We start from the raw sequence: 17,931 nt of genomic DNA, 5'->3' as shown, positions 1-17,931 counted from the left end.
AAATTTTTAAATGCTACTCCTTCAAAAGTAACTTTTTGGAATTAATACGATTTTCTTAAGCAAAATTACTGTCGCCATATTCCCGGTATAACAACATCGTATATCAAAATATTTTGATAAGCGGTACTAGACGCAGGACACAATGACCGAAGTATTTAATAGTGAATAAATAGTGAGATGTTGCGACATTCACACAACATGACATAAGGATATTTATATTCCTTAGAAATTTCTAAAAAAAATTTTTTTGAGAAATTCCGTTTAAACCGTAAAACAACATAATTTTTTAAATTTTTCTCTGTATATAAACTTGTTTGAAAATATATTTGTCGTTTGGAATTACGATAACCTATTCAGAACAAGCTCTATTTATAAAATCTTAACCTTGAGCTGTTTCTGGTTTTTTTTTCTGTCTTGTTATCTTATGACTGTATAAATATGGGAATTTTAGGAAATACGTGACAACCATAAACGAACTAATTTATTTATATACAAATAAAATTTAAATATTTTGAATCTAGTCTAGCGCTAGCAAGATAAAGACTGTCTTATTGTCGTGTAAAATTATACACAGTGCCCGTCCAGTTGAAACTAACGTTATTTACTAACTAGCTAAATTTGCAACAATATTGAAACCAACTATCAGGATCATCTTCGTTTAAGTCATGCATTTACTTTATAAAGGTTGAATTAATGAGATGCCAGCATTCTGTAATGTTTTTTTTTTTATTTATTATACGATTTCTATTCGTGGGGTGAATCAACAGACACTGTCTCTCACATTCTCAATTTATTTAAATATCTTACATTACACCTAACTGATTTATATAATTCACTTATCACTATGACTTAACTAACTTAAATAATTTATTCAAATTCTTCGATTACTTTCTATTTCGGTCTGTGCACTACGACTATTTATTATAAACTTTATTATAAAGGTCATATAAAATGAACATCAAATGGATTTCTCTGTTTATAAAAACAACGTCAAAGGTGCCTCTTTCCCAAATTTTAAAATTCCACTACATCTAGACAGGACCGGCTCCAAGGCGGAGAAGCATTCGTAACAATCCGATGAACAGTAGTATATGCTGATATATTAGTTGCTGGACTGGAGTGTCGATTGCATTTCGTGCTAATTCTTTTTAACTTCACCTATGACTTCAAATTTATTTATTACTCAATTTTGATTTTCCTTTTTAGTTCTTAGACAATCTCATATGTTTTTCGTGATATTTTGATAAAGACCGAAGTAGGTCGGTCGAAACATTAATTTTCACACATTATTTTAAACTAATTTTCATAGAAAGCAAAACTAAAATCAAGACAAATTATCATAAATATATTCGTGATTCACGCTTTTTTGTAGGTTTTTGGTATTAAACCTTATCGTAGCCTAAGCTCATTGATTATTTCCATAGTATAGATTTAAGTTTTTCTTAGTATATTATACTATTCGTAAAAGTCGTAAATGAAAAATAACTAGAAGAAAGTTATTAGAAGAAAAGATCTTTTTGTATCTAAAATACCTTAGCAAAAAATACTATTGAAAAATCCATTTATTTTCAATCTATTGGTGAATGACGTATATGGTAAAGCTCCTTAATGCACCCCTCAGCATGTAACGATTTAAAAAAGGATTTTCTGATGGGAAACTGTTTGAAACCCTACCCCATTTCACCTCTAAATGGTGACGAACTGGCGTAGAGTTTTAAAGTTATTTCAGGCTGTAAAGCCTCGGAAACCGTACTACAAATAGCATATTTTCCCAAATTAAGCTAGCATAATCCTCACTGTTGAGACTATAGTGAATTTTTTCGACGGTAATGAATCTCGATATTGCCATTATTAGTAATATTGGAAACAAAATTTCTATATCTTGTCTATAATTTGTTGATGTCTTTTTTAGTTTGCTCCTGTGCGTATGTGGCACCCATCGTGTAGAAAAATTTCTTATATTCAGTTCTGTATTATTTTAAATTAAATGTTTGAAGAAATAAGTAGTACTTGTAGGTGTAAAACACATTAATTACAACGTATAATTTTTTAAATAAACAGATGTGCTACTAAAAATATTAATTTTATGAGCAAAATATAATGCGAATGGTTTTTTTATATCCTGATTTTAGAATAGAAGATAAACTGCATTTTTATACCGAAATATTATTGTCAGTAAATCTAATGTCTTACTGAAATGATATCAATGAAAGGTTTACATTAGATTGCAGACTTCTAATACCTCAAATTTTCTACTTTTTCTTTCGTATTTCTACTTAATTCATAAATAAATTATAGTCAAAAAAACAACCGAAAAACACACTTTTTTGGTAAATCAAACTAACAAATAAGAACTAATTCTTAATGAAAGACTAAAATGACCGACAGGAAAATCAATGTCGTTAAAAGCGTGGACTACGCAATATTAGTTGTTATAATGCTACACTGATTTTTTCTTAAATTCAGAGCTGGCTTTAGAAAAATTTTACAACGCAAACCTCTCTTTTAGGCCAATGACTAATTTTTTATCAAATATTTGATTTTTATATAAAAAACTATTCTTTAAATTCAATTTACTATAGAAGTAAGTATTTGTAATCATAATTCATGTGTTAAATCATACATGACAAAAAATATCAAGTCGTCTTCTGCATATTTTCGTAATCTAATTTTTCGCAGCGATATGGAACCCTTTAAGTTTTATGCTGAGTACTACTACATTAACTTGTCCAGCAGATAACAGCCGAGAACCTAGTAAAACCTACAGTTTAATCGCTGAACCTTATAATCCCTGATAAGAACTGTAAGGAAAATTGTTAAATTAGAGTTAAACTATCTAAGCATTTAAAATTAGTATGTGCTTGGTAATTCTACTAAGGATAAAGGTACGAATTTATGAAATTATCACCGGTAATTGACTAGATTCGAATATAACTCTAGGCATACCTATTTTGAGTAGGAAATCCTATTCGTTAAGCATATATTTAATTCTTTGTATGGTAAGTTACTTGTTTGAGAATTTTTCAAATACTTTTATATCTAAATATTTGGATGCACAGTCAAATCAAGCAAACAAAACGGCATGTCAGTATAATATTTTTCTGGAAGCAGTTCAGACCATTTTCAACACCCTTATAACTTCGTTGTTGATTGAAATAGAAACCTAAATTCTCAGTAAGTTACTAGGTTTTGTATAAACATGGTATACGCAAATTTATTTGAATTATAACTAGTCAAAGTTTGTTAATTAACTCACTCACTGAAAGATCATCACATCAACTGCATAACTCTAGGTATAAATGAGCGGCAACCGAACGACCTCTTGCTGCTCGAATTTGCCTTATCTACAATTTTGATCGCTACAGTAGTTTACTGACTGAAAGGCCTTATTTTTAGTTTAAATGATATTATTTGCTTGTTATTTAAGGATAGTACAATTAAAATGAGACAGCTCAACAATTCTTTGCTGAAATGCTAAATAGAAGATTAGGTGTGAGTACAGAAAATGGAAACAGATCAATTAAAACAATTGAATACTTCTCGAAAGATGATACATGTGTCAATAATTAAATACTGAAGTGCTCAAATCTCTCTGACATCCTAAAATAAAACTTACACCTGTATACAGCATATATTTCCCCAAATACATTACAAAAAGAGCTCGTGAATGCATAAAAAAATGAAGATGTTGCTTCTATGACTGCAGGTCTGGAAGAGAACATAATTATAATAATAGTAGCAAAAGTCATGTTAAGTGAAAATATTGACGTGAGTCTTAATTTAGTTGATGATTTTATCGGCATAGTGCAACGAGTAGAGGTTGATCCGGAAAATACAAAAATAATTGAGAAAATATACATTAAATTCAATTTAATAGCAAACATGTTTACGAACTTAGTCCGATCAAAATTACGAGGATGTATTGATATCTAGTTAGCATAGACCAGTTCCATGCATAAACAAAATATTGCGTTACCATAGCAACGAACAATAACTTATTAGAAGTATCAGTGTAAATTTTGACGTCAAAAAAGTAAACCAGAGTTACGCAATAAATTAAAAGAAAAAAGATGTCCACCGAAATTGTGAAAATCAAAAAATTGGAATATCGAGCCATCACCAAGTACCTGTATTTAAAAGGGTTAAAAGGTAAGGAGATTTACGAAGATATGCTTAATACCTTTGGTGATCAATGTCTTTCGTATATGACCGTGAAAAATTGGACTGAAAGCTTCATAAAAGGTAAATTTTCCATTGAAGATGATGACCGATTGGGAAGGCCAGTTTCTGTGCCGGTCCCCGAAAATATCGATCCAGTTCTTTACATGATTTTATCAGACCGTCAAAATGGGCTAAAACGGATATTTGAAGCACTGAAAGTTTCTTGCGAACGCGTTCATCGTATAGTTCACATCAATTTGGACATGAGAAAAATTGCTGCAAAATGGATCCCCAAATGTTTGAATGTTGACCAAAAGCGTGCAAGGGTAGAAGCATCGCGTTCGATCTGTTCTCGATTTGAAAACGATGTAGACTTCTTAAACCGAATTGTTACTATGGATGAGACTTGGGTACATTTCTACGATCCAAAAACAAAGCAACAATCGATGGAATGGCGACACTCTGGTTCTCCAAGACCTAGAAAGTTTCGTGTCCAAAAATCTGCTGGAAAAGTTCTTGTTCCAGTTTTTTGGGATTGCCATGGAGTAATCAAGATTGATTTTTTGGATAAGGGTAGAACAATAACTAGAGATTACTATTTGATATTACTAACCACTCTACGGGAAAAGTTAAAGAGGAAAGTCGCGGAAAGCTATCCAAAGGTGTTTTGATTTTGCAGGACAACGCCCCTGCACACAAATCTCATGTTGCCATCTAAAAAATTCGTGATTTAGGGTTTGAATTACTAGAACACAAGTAGCAATTAACGTGCAAACTTATTAAAAGATAGATAAACACATAGAAACGGGGAATAAGCTCTAAGAACAACTATAGCTGAAGCTCTAGAGGTAGTACTGAAGAGGAAAAAGAGGAGACTGCGTACCAAAATAAGAAAAGGACAATCTACAACAAGAAATGAGATGCCATTAAAAACTTTACTTGTTGAAAAAAAACCTCGCAGCTCAGTTTTTCTTCCTCTTATTTCTTCCTGTTTCTTTTTTGATATATTTTTCATTTCTGACTCTAGATTGTCACTCCACTTCTTTCGTAGTTGACCTTTACTCCGTATTCCAATTGAGAATATCGCTAGCAAAGGAAAAACTTAATTCATGTATCGTGGAAAGTTGGAAGATCCAATTTGGTGAATTTAGTTCCTATTTGGGGGTCCTTCTGTCAGTTATTTTCTTATTAGCTAACCTAACAACATCTTATAGTTATATATTTCTTATTTCAAATAAATAAATGGACTTAGCAATAGCACATTTTTCTAATATTGATGTGGTCACTATAATATGTTGTGAGATTAGATAATTACGTAATAATTGAGATTAGATAATTACGTAATAATTGAGATTAGATAATTACGTAATAATTTAAGACAGAAGCATCCTTAAGAATGGACTGAATAAATCAACCAACTTGATATTACATTACATCTCATAACTTTTCCGACAGAAGAACTGAGTTGTTGTATTCACAAGTTATGTTTTTGATAACAACAATTTATCCCAGTTATCAAAAACAAAAATTGGTTTGCTCCATTATTTGACCTACCGCGGTATTTATAAAATGATGATATTCATCATACAATAACAAGTTCTACCATTTATATGTGGTTATGAGAAAATCTCCAAGAATGATTGAATCAAAACAGAACTTTGGAATATTTCCAGATACAATATAAGTTTACTGACCTGATATGTTTTTAAATTTATTCTAAATGGAGAATACTCCAATAAATTGTGTGGTATTCAAGAAATAAAGTACAACTCAAATAATTTAATTCTTTATGTTGTCAGTAATCTTACACCGATTGAAGCAAATGATCGAAAATTTGATAATAGCGTTTTCGCTAAATACAGCTAACATTTTCTATTATTACCTACAAAAAGTTTTGAATTTCTGGTTAAATTTTGTCATATAAGTGCTGCAAAAGACTAATTAACACAATCTTCGAAAATGAATAGTAGTAAGCGACTGAAAGGGTATAATGTACTTCTGCGTTTGATATACTGCACTTTCTGAAGAACATTTTCGGATTGTGTCAAACAATATCACAAATAAACTTCAATCTATCCACTATTTCGTTCGTTGTCTGTACCACATCTGCACAACATCTATCAAGCTTGCTATATCCTGCTTGCTATACCTATATGGGACAAAGATTCCGTAACTGATAACCCATCCTCTTCTTGATATTACTTCCAGCTTCCATCCTTTTCTTGCAAATCTGTTAGGTCAGGTACTTCTGGGACCCTCCTCTATACGAGGACCTGACCTATAGATGGCGATAGTTGCTTGGAAAATACCACTATATTAGAAATTACACAATATATACAACAATTGTTTTAAGTTTGAAGACGGCACGTTGTTTAGTATTTGTTTGGCAGCCATTATTAGAGAACGTTTTCAGTGAATTTGTAAAAATGGATAAAGTTGGTCATCTTTATGTGATACAATATTCTTATTTGAAAGGTCTTGGCCTAACCAACATAAAAGCTGAACTAGATTCTACTCTGGGTGAGACTGCTCCTTCCCTCGAAATATAGGATAGCAGAGTTTAAACGAGGCCGTACGATCTGCGAAGACCAGCATCGCATTGGTGGACGAAATGAGGAGAAAATCCACAAAGCGGAACCGGGTGATCGTCGATTGAAAGTGCACGAACTAGCAAATATAGTAGGCATTTCAAAAAGTGCGGTACATCGCTTATTAACTAAAAACTTGGACATGAGAAAGTTGTGCGCAGGATGCGTGCCGCGTTTGCTCACAATGGAACAAAAATAGCGTCGTGAAGACGTTTCCATCGAGTGTTTGGCAATGTTCCACAGAAATATGGCCGTTCCATAACCATGGAGGAATCTTCACACCCAAAACAAAAGAAAAATCTAAATAATGGACTGAAAAGGGAGAACCGGCTTCAAATAAGACAAAGACCGTTTCATCTGCAGGCAAGGTCACGGCATCGGTTTTTTGGGATATGCGTGGGATAATTTTCATTGACAATCTTGGAAAAGGAAAAAGTGTTAACGGTGAGTACTATGCGAACTTATTGCAACGTTTGAGCGAAGAAATCAAGCAAAAACGCTCGCATTTGGCTAAGAAGAAAGTGTTGTTTCATCAAGAAAATGCACCAGCTCACACCCGTTATTGCAATGGCCAAAATTAATAAAGTGAAATTTGAAATGCTACCATATTCGCCAAATTTGCCCTCCTCAGATTATTTTCTGTTCCCAGACTTGAAAAAATGCCTCAGTAGTCAAAGATTTTCCGACATTGAAGAGGTGATATCTGCAGTTAAAGGCTTGACGATTCTTATTATAAAAAGGGTATCGAACTTATTGAGCATCGCTAGAAAAGTGTATGAAGCTAAAAGGACATTACGTTGATAAATAAATATGTTTTTCAAAAATTTTGATATTTTCTTTCTGGGCCAGGCACTTCTGGTAGCATTTTCGTAAATGTGTTCAAACCATTTCCTTCATTTTTCTTTTCAATTCTTGTTATGCTGCTTGCGATTTATCTATCCATTTCTACATTTGTTCCACTTTTTTCCACCTGTTCTTTCTATGAACTCATCTTAATTATGTTAATCCTGGCTGCCTTTCAAATATTACCCAATAAAATTAACCTAAGCTAGTAAATTCTAGACAACGTCGAATCCATTTATCGTGAAAAATGTCATCTAACAATCGTTGCAAGTTTCTTGAAGACATATAACATCTTAGGGACGAAATGTCTAGTTTTACCAAAGATAATATGGTCAAATCTCTTCCTTCTTGTGAAATGGACGTCGACAGTATTTGTTAAGATCAACTTACATAGCCAATATTTGGAACAAAACAAACGGTGTTGTTCCAAATGATATACAGAAAAGAGATATAAAAAAGCGCTTAAAATACCCATTTATTATTTGCATTAAACCAAATATTTAGTTTGGTTTCGTCTGTTGACAATGGCGATAATTATTTCAATTTGTTTTTTTAGATCTTCGTCAGTTCAGATTTTTGTATGTAAGTGTATATATAGTTTTAACAATTATCAATTATATAAATTGGTTACGAGGGATGGCTTCTTGATGATCATTATAGGTAGAAGTTACAGTGCCGAATAGTTATGACATTATCTTTTATTATTTTTTGCCAAGGAAAAAAAATTATGAAATAAAAAAATTCAAACTACTGTATTTGTTACAGATTGTGAAGAGCGAATCGATGTAAATTCTGACGATAGATAATTAAAGCGATGAATACAGAATTATAAGAATGAAGAAATATAGAATAATTTATTAAGAAGCATAAAAAGTATAAAGAGTGATTTATTTTGAATTTTCAAAATAGCAGCTCCAGCAATTTTAGCAAAAAACACTTTTTATTACATATATTCCAATATTATTTGAGTATATTGTTTAAATATTTTTCAAAACTTTTGTTCCTGCTTGTTAAATACTTCACATTTAGAATACTTAAAAATTGTTAAAAGATAGTTTTTCTCTACTAATAGAGTAGAGAAAAATACTATTTTTTTTTCTTGGAATCCATACCACTACGTTGTAATAATCATGTTTAGATTCTTAAATCACTACTTTCTACACAAAAATTCTTACACCGAGTTTTGTATAATTATGGACACGAGTTTTCGTCAGATATCGTATAATGAAGCAAGAAAGATGCAATAAAAATTATTGAAGGTCATCAATTCAAAATAAATAGTTAGTTCAAACAATATTTACAATTTAATTCCAATCAAAGACTAATAAATCAAAAGCTTGGTGGAATGATAGTTGAATATCAGTTTTATGGTAAAAATATTAATTGAATTTTCCGCGACGTAAAGTCATCAGCTGACGGCTAAAAAGCACAAGTACAATGTCATAAACACATTTCTAAAAATTATTTATGCTTGGTAACCCCCATACGACCATATGACGCTTGTTTTGCTGATTAGTAGAGTTGCGCGAAAGTCAAATGCTGAAATAGGTGAATACTTGATTGATTTTACATTGGACTTATTTGTTGCCGATAAAATTAAATTCTTTCTTCGGTCTTTCAACAACGACGCTACCTAACTTTTTTCAAATATGTGGCGTATGTATTCTCGAAAAATTGGAATCTCATAATACAATTATTTTATCAACAAAAAAGTAGTAAACACTTTTTGGCAGGCTTCCAGTCTATGATAAAACCTAATATAAGTAGACTATCTTTAATACATACTAAAAAATGTTTCGCACAAGAATCTTTGAAACTACTACACAATGTAGATCCTTAAAACTCTGAAACTGGTCGAGCAAAAAAATTTTTGATTGGAGATACAATAAACTTTAAGCTTGCAACACGTCTGAACTTATAATCTAGAACTACATCTAAGTTATGTTGTTATACCAGTTTTTAAACTCGCTTTAATTGCAGGTTTCTAACTGACTTTTTGGCTTTGATTTTGCCCTACTTTGAGCGATCAGATTTAATTTAAACTTTACATAATTGTCATGTCTATACAATAGCTCGATCAAAATATTTGATTACCGTGATTGGAATCACCAGAATTCATTTTGTATCGTTGAGAGTAAAAAAGATGGAGCTGGTTGGCGAACCACGTAAGCATGCAGTGCAGTACCAGACTTACAAAATTGAGATGCAACCATCAACACACCTGTACATTTTATACACGGACTTGTATTGTAGTAAATATGTAAATTGAACTAAAAAGCAAAAAAATACAGTTGAAAAACATTTGGATACACGCCTTTCTCATAACAAAATTAATATTTCTTTGGTTTCCATCCTAACTAGGATAATATTAATATGCGAAACATCGTTTAATTTACACCAAAATCTTTTAATGCTGCAGATATCCACTTGGCTCCCGGACTATTATTATAGAATATTAGAATGGCGTAGAAATGTGCTGTGAATAAAAAATAATTTTTTATTGACTACTTTACTCTAAATTAATTCAATTGCATTGCACATTTATTAATAAATTATATTCGTTTATAATATCAAATGTTTTCAAGCCTTGTAATTTCAAACATTTCCATTTATATTAATTAAAATAAGTATATAACGCCAATTGTGAGTATGATATGCATGTTAATATCTTGAAAATGTTATTAAGTATGATGTTTAATTACAAGGGATTTATGGAAGTTTAATCAAAGCAGCTACATAACTTTTTTAACATTTTATTTCAATTTTTGCCCAACAGTAACTCCATATTAAATTTTAAATATCTAATCAGCACAATAATATCAGTCGTTGCGCCTTTTTTTAATTTAACATTGGCAAATATTTACTAATAACACAAATTTTTATGGTTCCGTGTATATTGATCAAGCATAAAAGAGGTATAAGGTGTACAAAAACTACACAATTATTTATAAATACATACTTTAGAAAATGTTCATAACTTAGCCGAAGTAACCTAACAAATAACGGTTTTATTTTTACAATTATTACAGTGAAAAAAGTCCTTCGAAGGATCACATGGTAAAAAAATTTACACGAGTGAGCGTCTGTTTTCTATTCAGACTCACCATCTTGTTTGATCACGTTATAGTTGGATTTTTTACTCTTAAGCATCCTGAGAAATGAGCCGAGGGCGAAAATCGACCTCCGATGTTTTTGAAAAATCTCTGAATACAATGTTTCCCTAAGAAGTTTCCTATCCAGTTCTCTGGTGGATATCTGCGGGTTCACCGTTGGAAGATTCTTGCAATCCATTTTGTGTATTAATTAACAAACACCCTGTATTATATCACAGTGAAACGATTTTTGCAAGCATTAAGGGTGGTGTTTTTTTGCGGTTTAAGGCAAAAAGCTAAAAGGCATATTCTCGATATACGTACATAGAATTGTGTAGAATTTTTTTAAGCACTGAAAACAAACTGTCTACCGCTACAACACTATTCAACGACTACAGTCTTTTAACAAAACGAAATTGCAAATAAAATGTTTATTTATTAACAAATTATCGTCGTAACTTGTTTATAGAAACCATTGCGTAGGTTTAACTCGATTCGATTAACTCATAAAGATAATTGTAGTACCGACCGAAAAATTCGTCGTAAATATCATCAGCATCTATTTTTCTCAGGATCCTATCCACTTTATTCGGCACTAATTGTTGAGAGACATCGCTTCTGGGCAAGTTGTTTAGAATCCTTTCAAAATCCTTAATTTTTACGGTTTCATGGATTTGCTTAAGTTGTTTACTACACACCTGAGAATTTTTATAATCTGTTACGTTGAGATTCAAAGTCTGTCGTCTCTTCACTTTATCAATTTTAGTGGCTTCTTTTGTTTTATACCTTTCCGTAAAATTTTCCCGTTCATCTGCGTCAGCATCCAATGTTATCTTGATGGTTTTGTTGATGTAACACTTGTTTGTTGGATTCAAAAGTTTTATACTGCTGCCACTAACACACAAACTGTTTATGTACAACTTTTCCTCCCCACCGCCGTATTTTAGCATATTTCACCGAAATATTGGTTCACCTTTTACGATTCTTGTGGGAGCAGCTTCCACAGTTTGTTATTCATGATGTCAATGATTGTTTCTGATACATCGTTCACTGTGTCGCTGTTAAAAGGTTACCTACTCACTAATCAATATCGTGGTTATTTCCTTATTCCTCTTTCTGCTCATATGTACGCACAGAGACGGGCTACGCCATTCGGCGCTTGTATTGATTCGTTGCCAATATTTACTATGAAATTTAAAATCTTTCTAAAAACTCAATTTATTATTAGAAATATGCTCAACAATTTTACTGCAGTGCATTTCATTTTATCAGCATATGTACTATTAAATGAGTTTTCGTTCTTGTTCTAAAAAAAATCATTAATAAATTTCAGTCTATGTTTACGTTACTACATTCCTTAACACAGACTTACTTACTGATTGAATATTTTGATTCAAAATAAGCTCGTTTTTTTTCAAATATTTATATCTTATTCTCAATAAAAATATTTTTCAATGGTGCGCAAAAAATTTGAAGCAATACTCCTTCACTTCAAACACATGATGTGCATTTTTCTTTCACTATAAACAGTTTGAACCTGTCGTCTTTTTTAACTTAATTGTTTTATTTTTAAATAAATCTATATATATATCGTTTGTCCTATTTAAGATGAAAACACAATATTTGAAATCAAATTTCCATGGTAATTTTTGAAAATAATCAACAGAAAGTTAAAATTTATACCAGTCTACCACCAATTGACAAATAGGGACATTTCTTGATGTTTTGCTCCATGTTAGATGTACGAGGGGTGGATTAAAATTTTCCGATCTAATAAAACATTGTTTTCCATGATCAATTTTATTTTTCAACTCTAATAATAGTTGCTCTCTTTCTCGTCCAAATGAAAATCTCTCTTCTGCAAATGAAACTTCAAATACAACTGAAAGACTTTTCTTAAGTATCCACAGATATTTTAGAAGAAAATTTCCGTTTTTTTTGTTTAAATTTAACAAAAAAGTGATAAAATTCTCACCAAAAAATTGTAGAATCTCTTACAGGGAAATGGTTGAATTCTTATATAATTTCGAAAGTTTTGAATTTGATAAAACAGATACTCTTGGTCGTCCTGGAATTGATTTTCTTCAAAATCTATGCGATCAAAAAGCAATCAGTTTATTTAAAAACCTGCAGTCACCCATTTTATAGCAATTTTACAAAAAATTTGACCGTAGGGGGTCCGCTATATTGGATTTAAGAAAACTAAAATCAAGACCGAAATCAGCGGTAGTAGCCCCTCAAATTATCAGATTGCTACCATTAGTATTAAATGCTTGCTAAAAGTTAGTTTTGTCCCACTGTTCACTTCTTGGACTGGCTTTGGCTTCAGTAGCGTGGTGGTGTATCTAGGTTTCATCTACAGTTATTAATAGTTACGAAAAACCGACTAATTTCTCTTAAATCGCGTCAATAAGTATGAAAAAATGTTGATTTGAATTGGTATGAAGTTAGCAAACGCGACACCTAACGCGAGGATACCTTACCATTCATATTTCTTCATTCAGTGAATGGCAAATGCATTCTTTTGATATGCTGATAGCCTCTTTGATCTTTCTAACCTCAATCCGACGGTTGTCCAGTACCATTTATTGAACTTGTTCTCGCAGTTTTTTGGTTTTTTGGTCATTATGTATTCAGGTGCCCAAAATGTAACGGTTGTAAAAGATGGTGCGGAGTCTCTGCACATAGTATCTAACTCCTCTTTTTATTATTATTATATCATTATTAAATATATTTATCGATTTGCATGATGTGCCATTTCTATTATTTTGTTATAAAGAAAAAATTATTTCAAATTTTTTACACCCTTTTCTACACTTTTTTGATGTGAGTGTATCTAAAATCTCGCGATTCAATTATGATTTGATTTTTTAGGTACTTCTGAAATCTGAAATGTTTTCCGAAACATATATATAATGGATGTAGTTTTTGTTCATAATATTCTAATTTCATTTAAGAAGTCAATTAAAACAATCACGGGAAATAAATATTTTTTGTACAAATACATACTTTCCAGACGATATTTATTTATATACGCCACCTCACATCCCAAGGTCCAATTAATAGGTGAAAAATATACATAAAAGTTAACAATTAAACTAATAGTACACAAACAGTAATAATAATTCAGATGAAATGTTAATAAGATACATAATGTGTACATAATGATACGAAAAAAGTAAGCCCTACAATTGTAGATAATTCCATGGTAAATCTGAATAAGATTAATGAGAATATTACAGAATATTAAAAGTTTCCTTTCTTATGTCAAAGAAAGTACTGAAAAAAATATCCAAAGTGTTCTGCAAATGACAGTGGCTCATTCTGTATTAAGGTGAATAGATTAATTCTAGCAAATGAAAACAAGAAAAAGTGTTGGATCGGTTTTTAATCCCAAGAGTATGTATTGTTGAAAGGCCTAGCGATGTTGGATAATCAATTTTATTTATCACAATTTTGTAACGGAGCATCAAGGAAGAACTCATACGTCTAGTCGCTAGAACGTTTAGGTTAAAGCGTTAAGTGTGCGTTAAGATGATCCTTGAAATGAATAAATATTAACAAATTTGAACCACATGTTCCTTTGTATACATTTATAATACATGAACAAGAGAGCCAGTGGTTCTATATAAGATATTGAAGGCATGTGTAATGTAGTTGACCAATACTGAATGACTACACTATTAATTTTAAGTAATGTATACACACATTCACCGGCATATACGAGGATGTATTGATATCTAGTTAGCCTAGACCAATTCCATGCATAAACAAAATATTGAAACGAACAACTTATTAGAAGTGTAAATTTTGACGTCAAAAAAGTAAACCAGAGTTACGCAATAAATTAAAAGAAAAAAGATGTCCAGCGAAATTGTGAAAACCGAAAAATTGGAGTATCGAGCCATAATCAAGTAACCGTATTTAAAAGGGTTAAGAGGTAAGCAGATTTACGAAGATATGGTGAACAATGTCCTTCGTATGCGAACGTGATAAATTGGACTGCTAGCTTCAAAAGAGGTAAATTTTCTATTGAAGATGATGATCGATTGGAAAGGCCAGTTTCTGTGTCAGTCCCCGAAAATATCGATCCAGTTCATGACATGATTTTATCAAGCCGTCGAATTGGGGCAAAACGGATATCTAAAACACTGAATATTTCATCCGAACGTGTTCATCATATAGTTCACGTCAATTTGGACATGAGAAAAATTGCTGCAAAATGGAACCGCAAATTTTTGAATGTTGCCCAAAAACATGCAAGAGTAGAAGCATCGCGACCTAAGAAATTTCGTGTTCAAAAATCTGCTGGAAAAGTTCTTACTTCAATTTTTTGGGATTGCCATGGAGTAATCATGAGTGATTTTTTGGATAAGGGTAGAACAGTAACTGGAGATTACTAATCGACATTACTGACCACTCTACAGGAAAAAATTAAAGAGAAAAGACGCGGAAAGTTATCCGCCTTTGCTTTTGTAGGACAACGCCCCTGCACACAGATCTCATGTTGCCATGCAAAAAATTCGTGACTTAGGGTTTCAATTACTAGAACACCCCCCTTATTCACCAGATTTGGCTCCGTCCGACTATCATCTCTTTCCTCTATTGAACAAAAGCTTAAAAGATCGTAAATTTTCTTCCAACGAGGAGGTAATAAAAGCTGTGGAGGTCTGGTTTGCAGAGCATGAAGAAACATTTTTTTTTTAAAGGTCTAGAGAAATTGCAGGTCCCCTGTAATAAATGTATCCAATTAAGAGAAAATTTTTCAATATATCTTCGTATATACATATACACATACAAATACGCATACATATACATACTCACACATACATACAAATATATGTCATTTTTTCACTTCATTATTCATTGATTACGAACCATCTGATTTTCATCGTTTATAAATGTGTACAGTTACTTCAATTGTATTGTCTCTTGAGATAAGTAGTGAATCCAAGTCATATGAATGATCCCGAGGTTTAATAAAAACGTTTCTTATACTCGTATACATTGCACACTAAAACTATATGTTGAAGTGTTTCCGGCAATAGTTTATTACAAATAGAGCATATCAAGGTAGTATTTATTTTGTGAGTATTATTACATACGTACATCGCAGTTCCAAGTTGTGCAACTAGCCTTTTAATATACGAGGGCCAATTTCTTAAACTTCCGATGGGTTATAAATAAAAGACAAGTTCATATAAAACAATAATTTTGGATATAATCACCGAAGAGATTGAGACATTTGTCATATCTGTGGTCAAGCTTTTCAATACCCACTTCAAAGAAAGTTGCTGCCTATGTAGCCTAACCTGTCAGTAACAATAGAGTACAAAACAGACCTTGAAATTTCTGGAAATTCCGTAGACAAAGCAGTAATGGTGAATCTGCGGTTTTTTTCAACCATTCTGTCAACTCGTTAAACCAGGTCATCTAAAACGCACATCCCCTTCGCTCATGAAGTTGTCCTCATACAGTCATTCTCCGATGGATTTCTGCAGCAGTCAGTCTGTAGAAAACGTCAGAGATGTTACGTGGCTGTAGCACAATGCCGAATGACGCCTCAATGTCAACAATTACGGAGTGTGTAGTGCGAGAGTTTCGCAGTCGCCTACAGCGCATGCTCGCTTTCTTCTGCCCAAGTAGCATCTATACGGAGCGATCGGAGGTTGAAAAAAAACGTGTTTCATGAGAGTTTTTCTAAAGGTATTTAGAAAAGAAATAAAATTTGGTTGAATTGTGTTGAAATTAATTATATCTAGATCATAATTACAGTATGTCATTTTACTGTGGTGTAATTGATTCTGGATAAAAACCATCATGTTTTTAGTTATGGATGGCTTCACGTCGTGGAAAATAAATCGTAAATCAGATAGTCAAATATTTTACAAAAGTTAGATATAATTGAGAAATAGCAATAGTTCAGAATAACAGCCTTATCCTTTTTTAAAATGAGAGAAAATCCTCCAGTTTTGCTATCACATCATACAATATAATTGCAAGAACTGACGCACAATCTCGTAGTAAAAACGAAGCCAAATAATTAGAACTAGATAAAAAGTATTGTTTTCATGTTTTGATTTTTTTATGTAGAAAGTAAGCACAAGAGCACTCGATTAGTTCAAATAGTGTCTACCGTGTCGATATGCATGTGGATATTAATCTTGAACTTCAGTAGGTTGTGGTGTTTAAGAAAGACGTGCCTTGGTAGCTGATTCCACAGGTTTGCAATTCTCTAAAGGAAGGAGTCCCGATAAATTGCCACGTTTTCCTGTCGAGTAGGTCTCACAAAAGCTACTCTAGGTGGGATTACGTTGGATAGCTCAGAAAAGCATCTGTTGTGGTAGTATGGGTAAAATAGAGTAAGGTCGGCGACCTTTCTCCTATGCTCTAAGCTGATACTAATTACAACTTAGCCAGCAAAAGCATTGACAACTTCATACGGTTGGTCATAAGATTTACTCTTATGCCGTTAGGTATACTAGTAGTTTCTATTGTTATTTGGATAGCACCAAAACTTCTTAGGATCAATTGCTAGCTATTGTCTTTCATTTTAATATTGTATTGTATATTGTTCTCTTGTAGAGACAATAATTTCAACATATATCTCTTTCAATTTTGGCTCCGAAATCACTAAATTCAAAGTAGTCATCATTATTGCTATTATTTTTGTCATAATATGATGTTTCAATTTGAAGTTGCAAATAATGCAGTTGTCTTAAAGAAAATTTTTTATAGATCTGGTAATTAGTTTGAGAGCATTTGCAGAGGCAGCATCATGAATTTTAATATAAAAATGCCCTGTCAACATGGTTTTCAACGAATTATCGCAGTTAGCATTTTTTGAAGTTATAGCTCGAAGTTGGTGGAGCATAAAATGATGCAATTGCATGATAATCCATCCTAATGAGATAAATGCATGTACTTATTGTGAGTTGATTTTGACTAAAAACTAACTTTAATTGTGTAATCTTATGGAATTTGGAAAAGTTGTTCAAAGAAGTCATCTCTTCAATCTGTATGCTTATTATTGGGGAATATTAAAGTCGTCAATAATAACAAAACTGTCATCATTTAGCAGTTTTAACACTATAATTTTCATGTCAAAAATAAATCTAGAAAGTCCCGTGTTTTAAAGGGTCTGTGGTAATTTCTAATCTAACCCTCATATACAAGTGTCCAATAATAAAGTATTAGCCCGAAAATTTTTAAGAAAATTTGAAAAAAAGTCTATTGCCCCCTTCATC

General features: G+C 32.0%; 2 protein-coding genes across 2 annotated transcripts in view; both read right to left on the bottom strand.

Annotated features, from left to right (window-relative positions):
• Positions 1–17,931, bottom strand: part of LOC130447243 (sperm-associated antigen 6-like) — a 68,798-nt gene that overhangs the window by 24,584 nt on the left and 26,283 nt on the right. The gene's annotated exons all lie outside the window — the stretch shown is intronic.
• On the bottom strand, positions 10,330–11,767 carry LOC130447244 (uncharacterized). Its single transcript, XM_056783953.1, has one exon. The coding sequence runs from the start codon at positions 11,632–11,634 to the stop codon at positions 11,170–11,172; it is 465 nt and encodes a 154-aa protein (XP_056639931.1). The 5' UTR covers positions 11,635–11,767; the 3' UTR covers positions 10,330–11,169.

Source organism: Diorhabda sublineata, chromosome 8, assembly GCF_026230105.1.
Source record: "Diorhabda sublineata isolate icDioSubl1.1 chromosome 8, icDioSubl1.1, whole genome shotgun sequence".
In the NCBI taxonomy this organism is placed as follows: domain Eukaryota; kingdom Metazoa; phylum Arthropoda; class Insecta; order Coleoptera; family Chrysomelidae; genus Diorhabda; species Diorhabda sublineata.
This window is presented reverse-complemented; position numbering and strand designations above follow the sequence as displayed.

Bases quoted from the DNA above. Each gene is read 5' to 3' on its own strand.
- LOC130447244 (XM_056783953.1), bottom strand. From the start codon at position 11,634: ATGCTAAAATACGGCGGTGGGGAGGAAAAGTTGTACATAAACAGTTTG.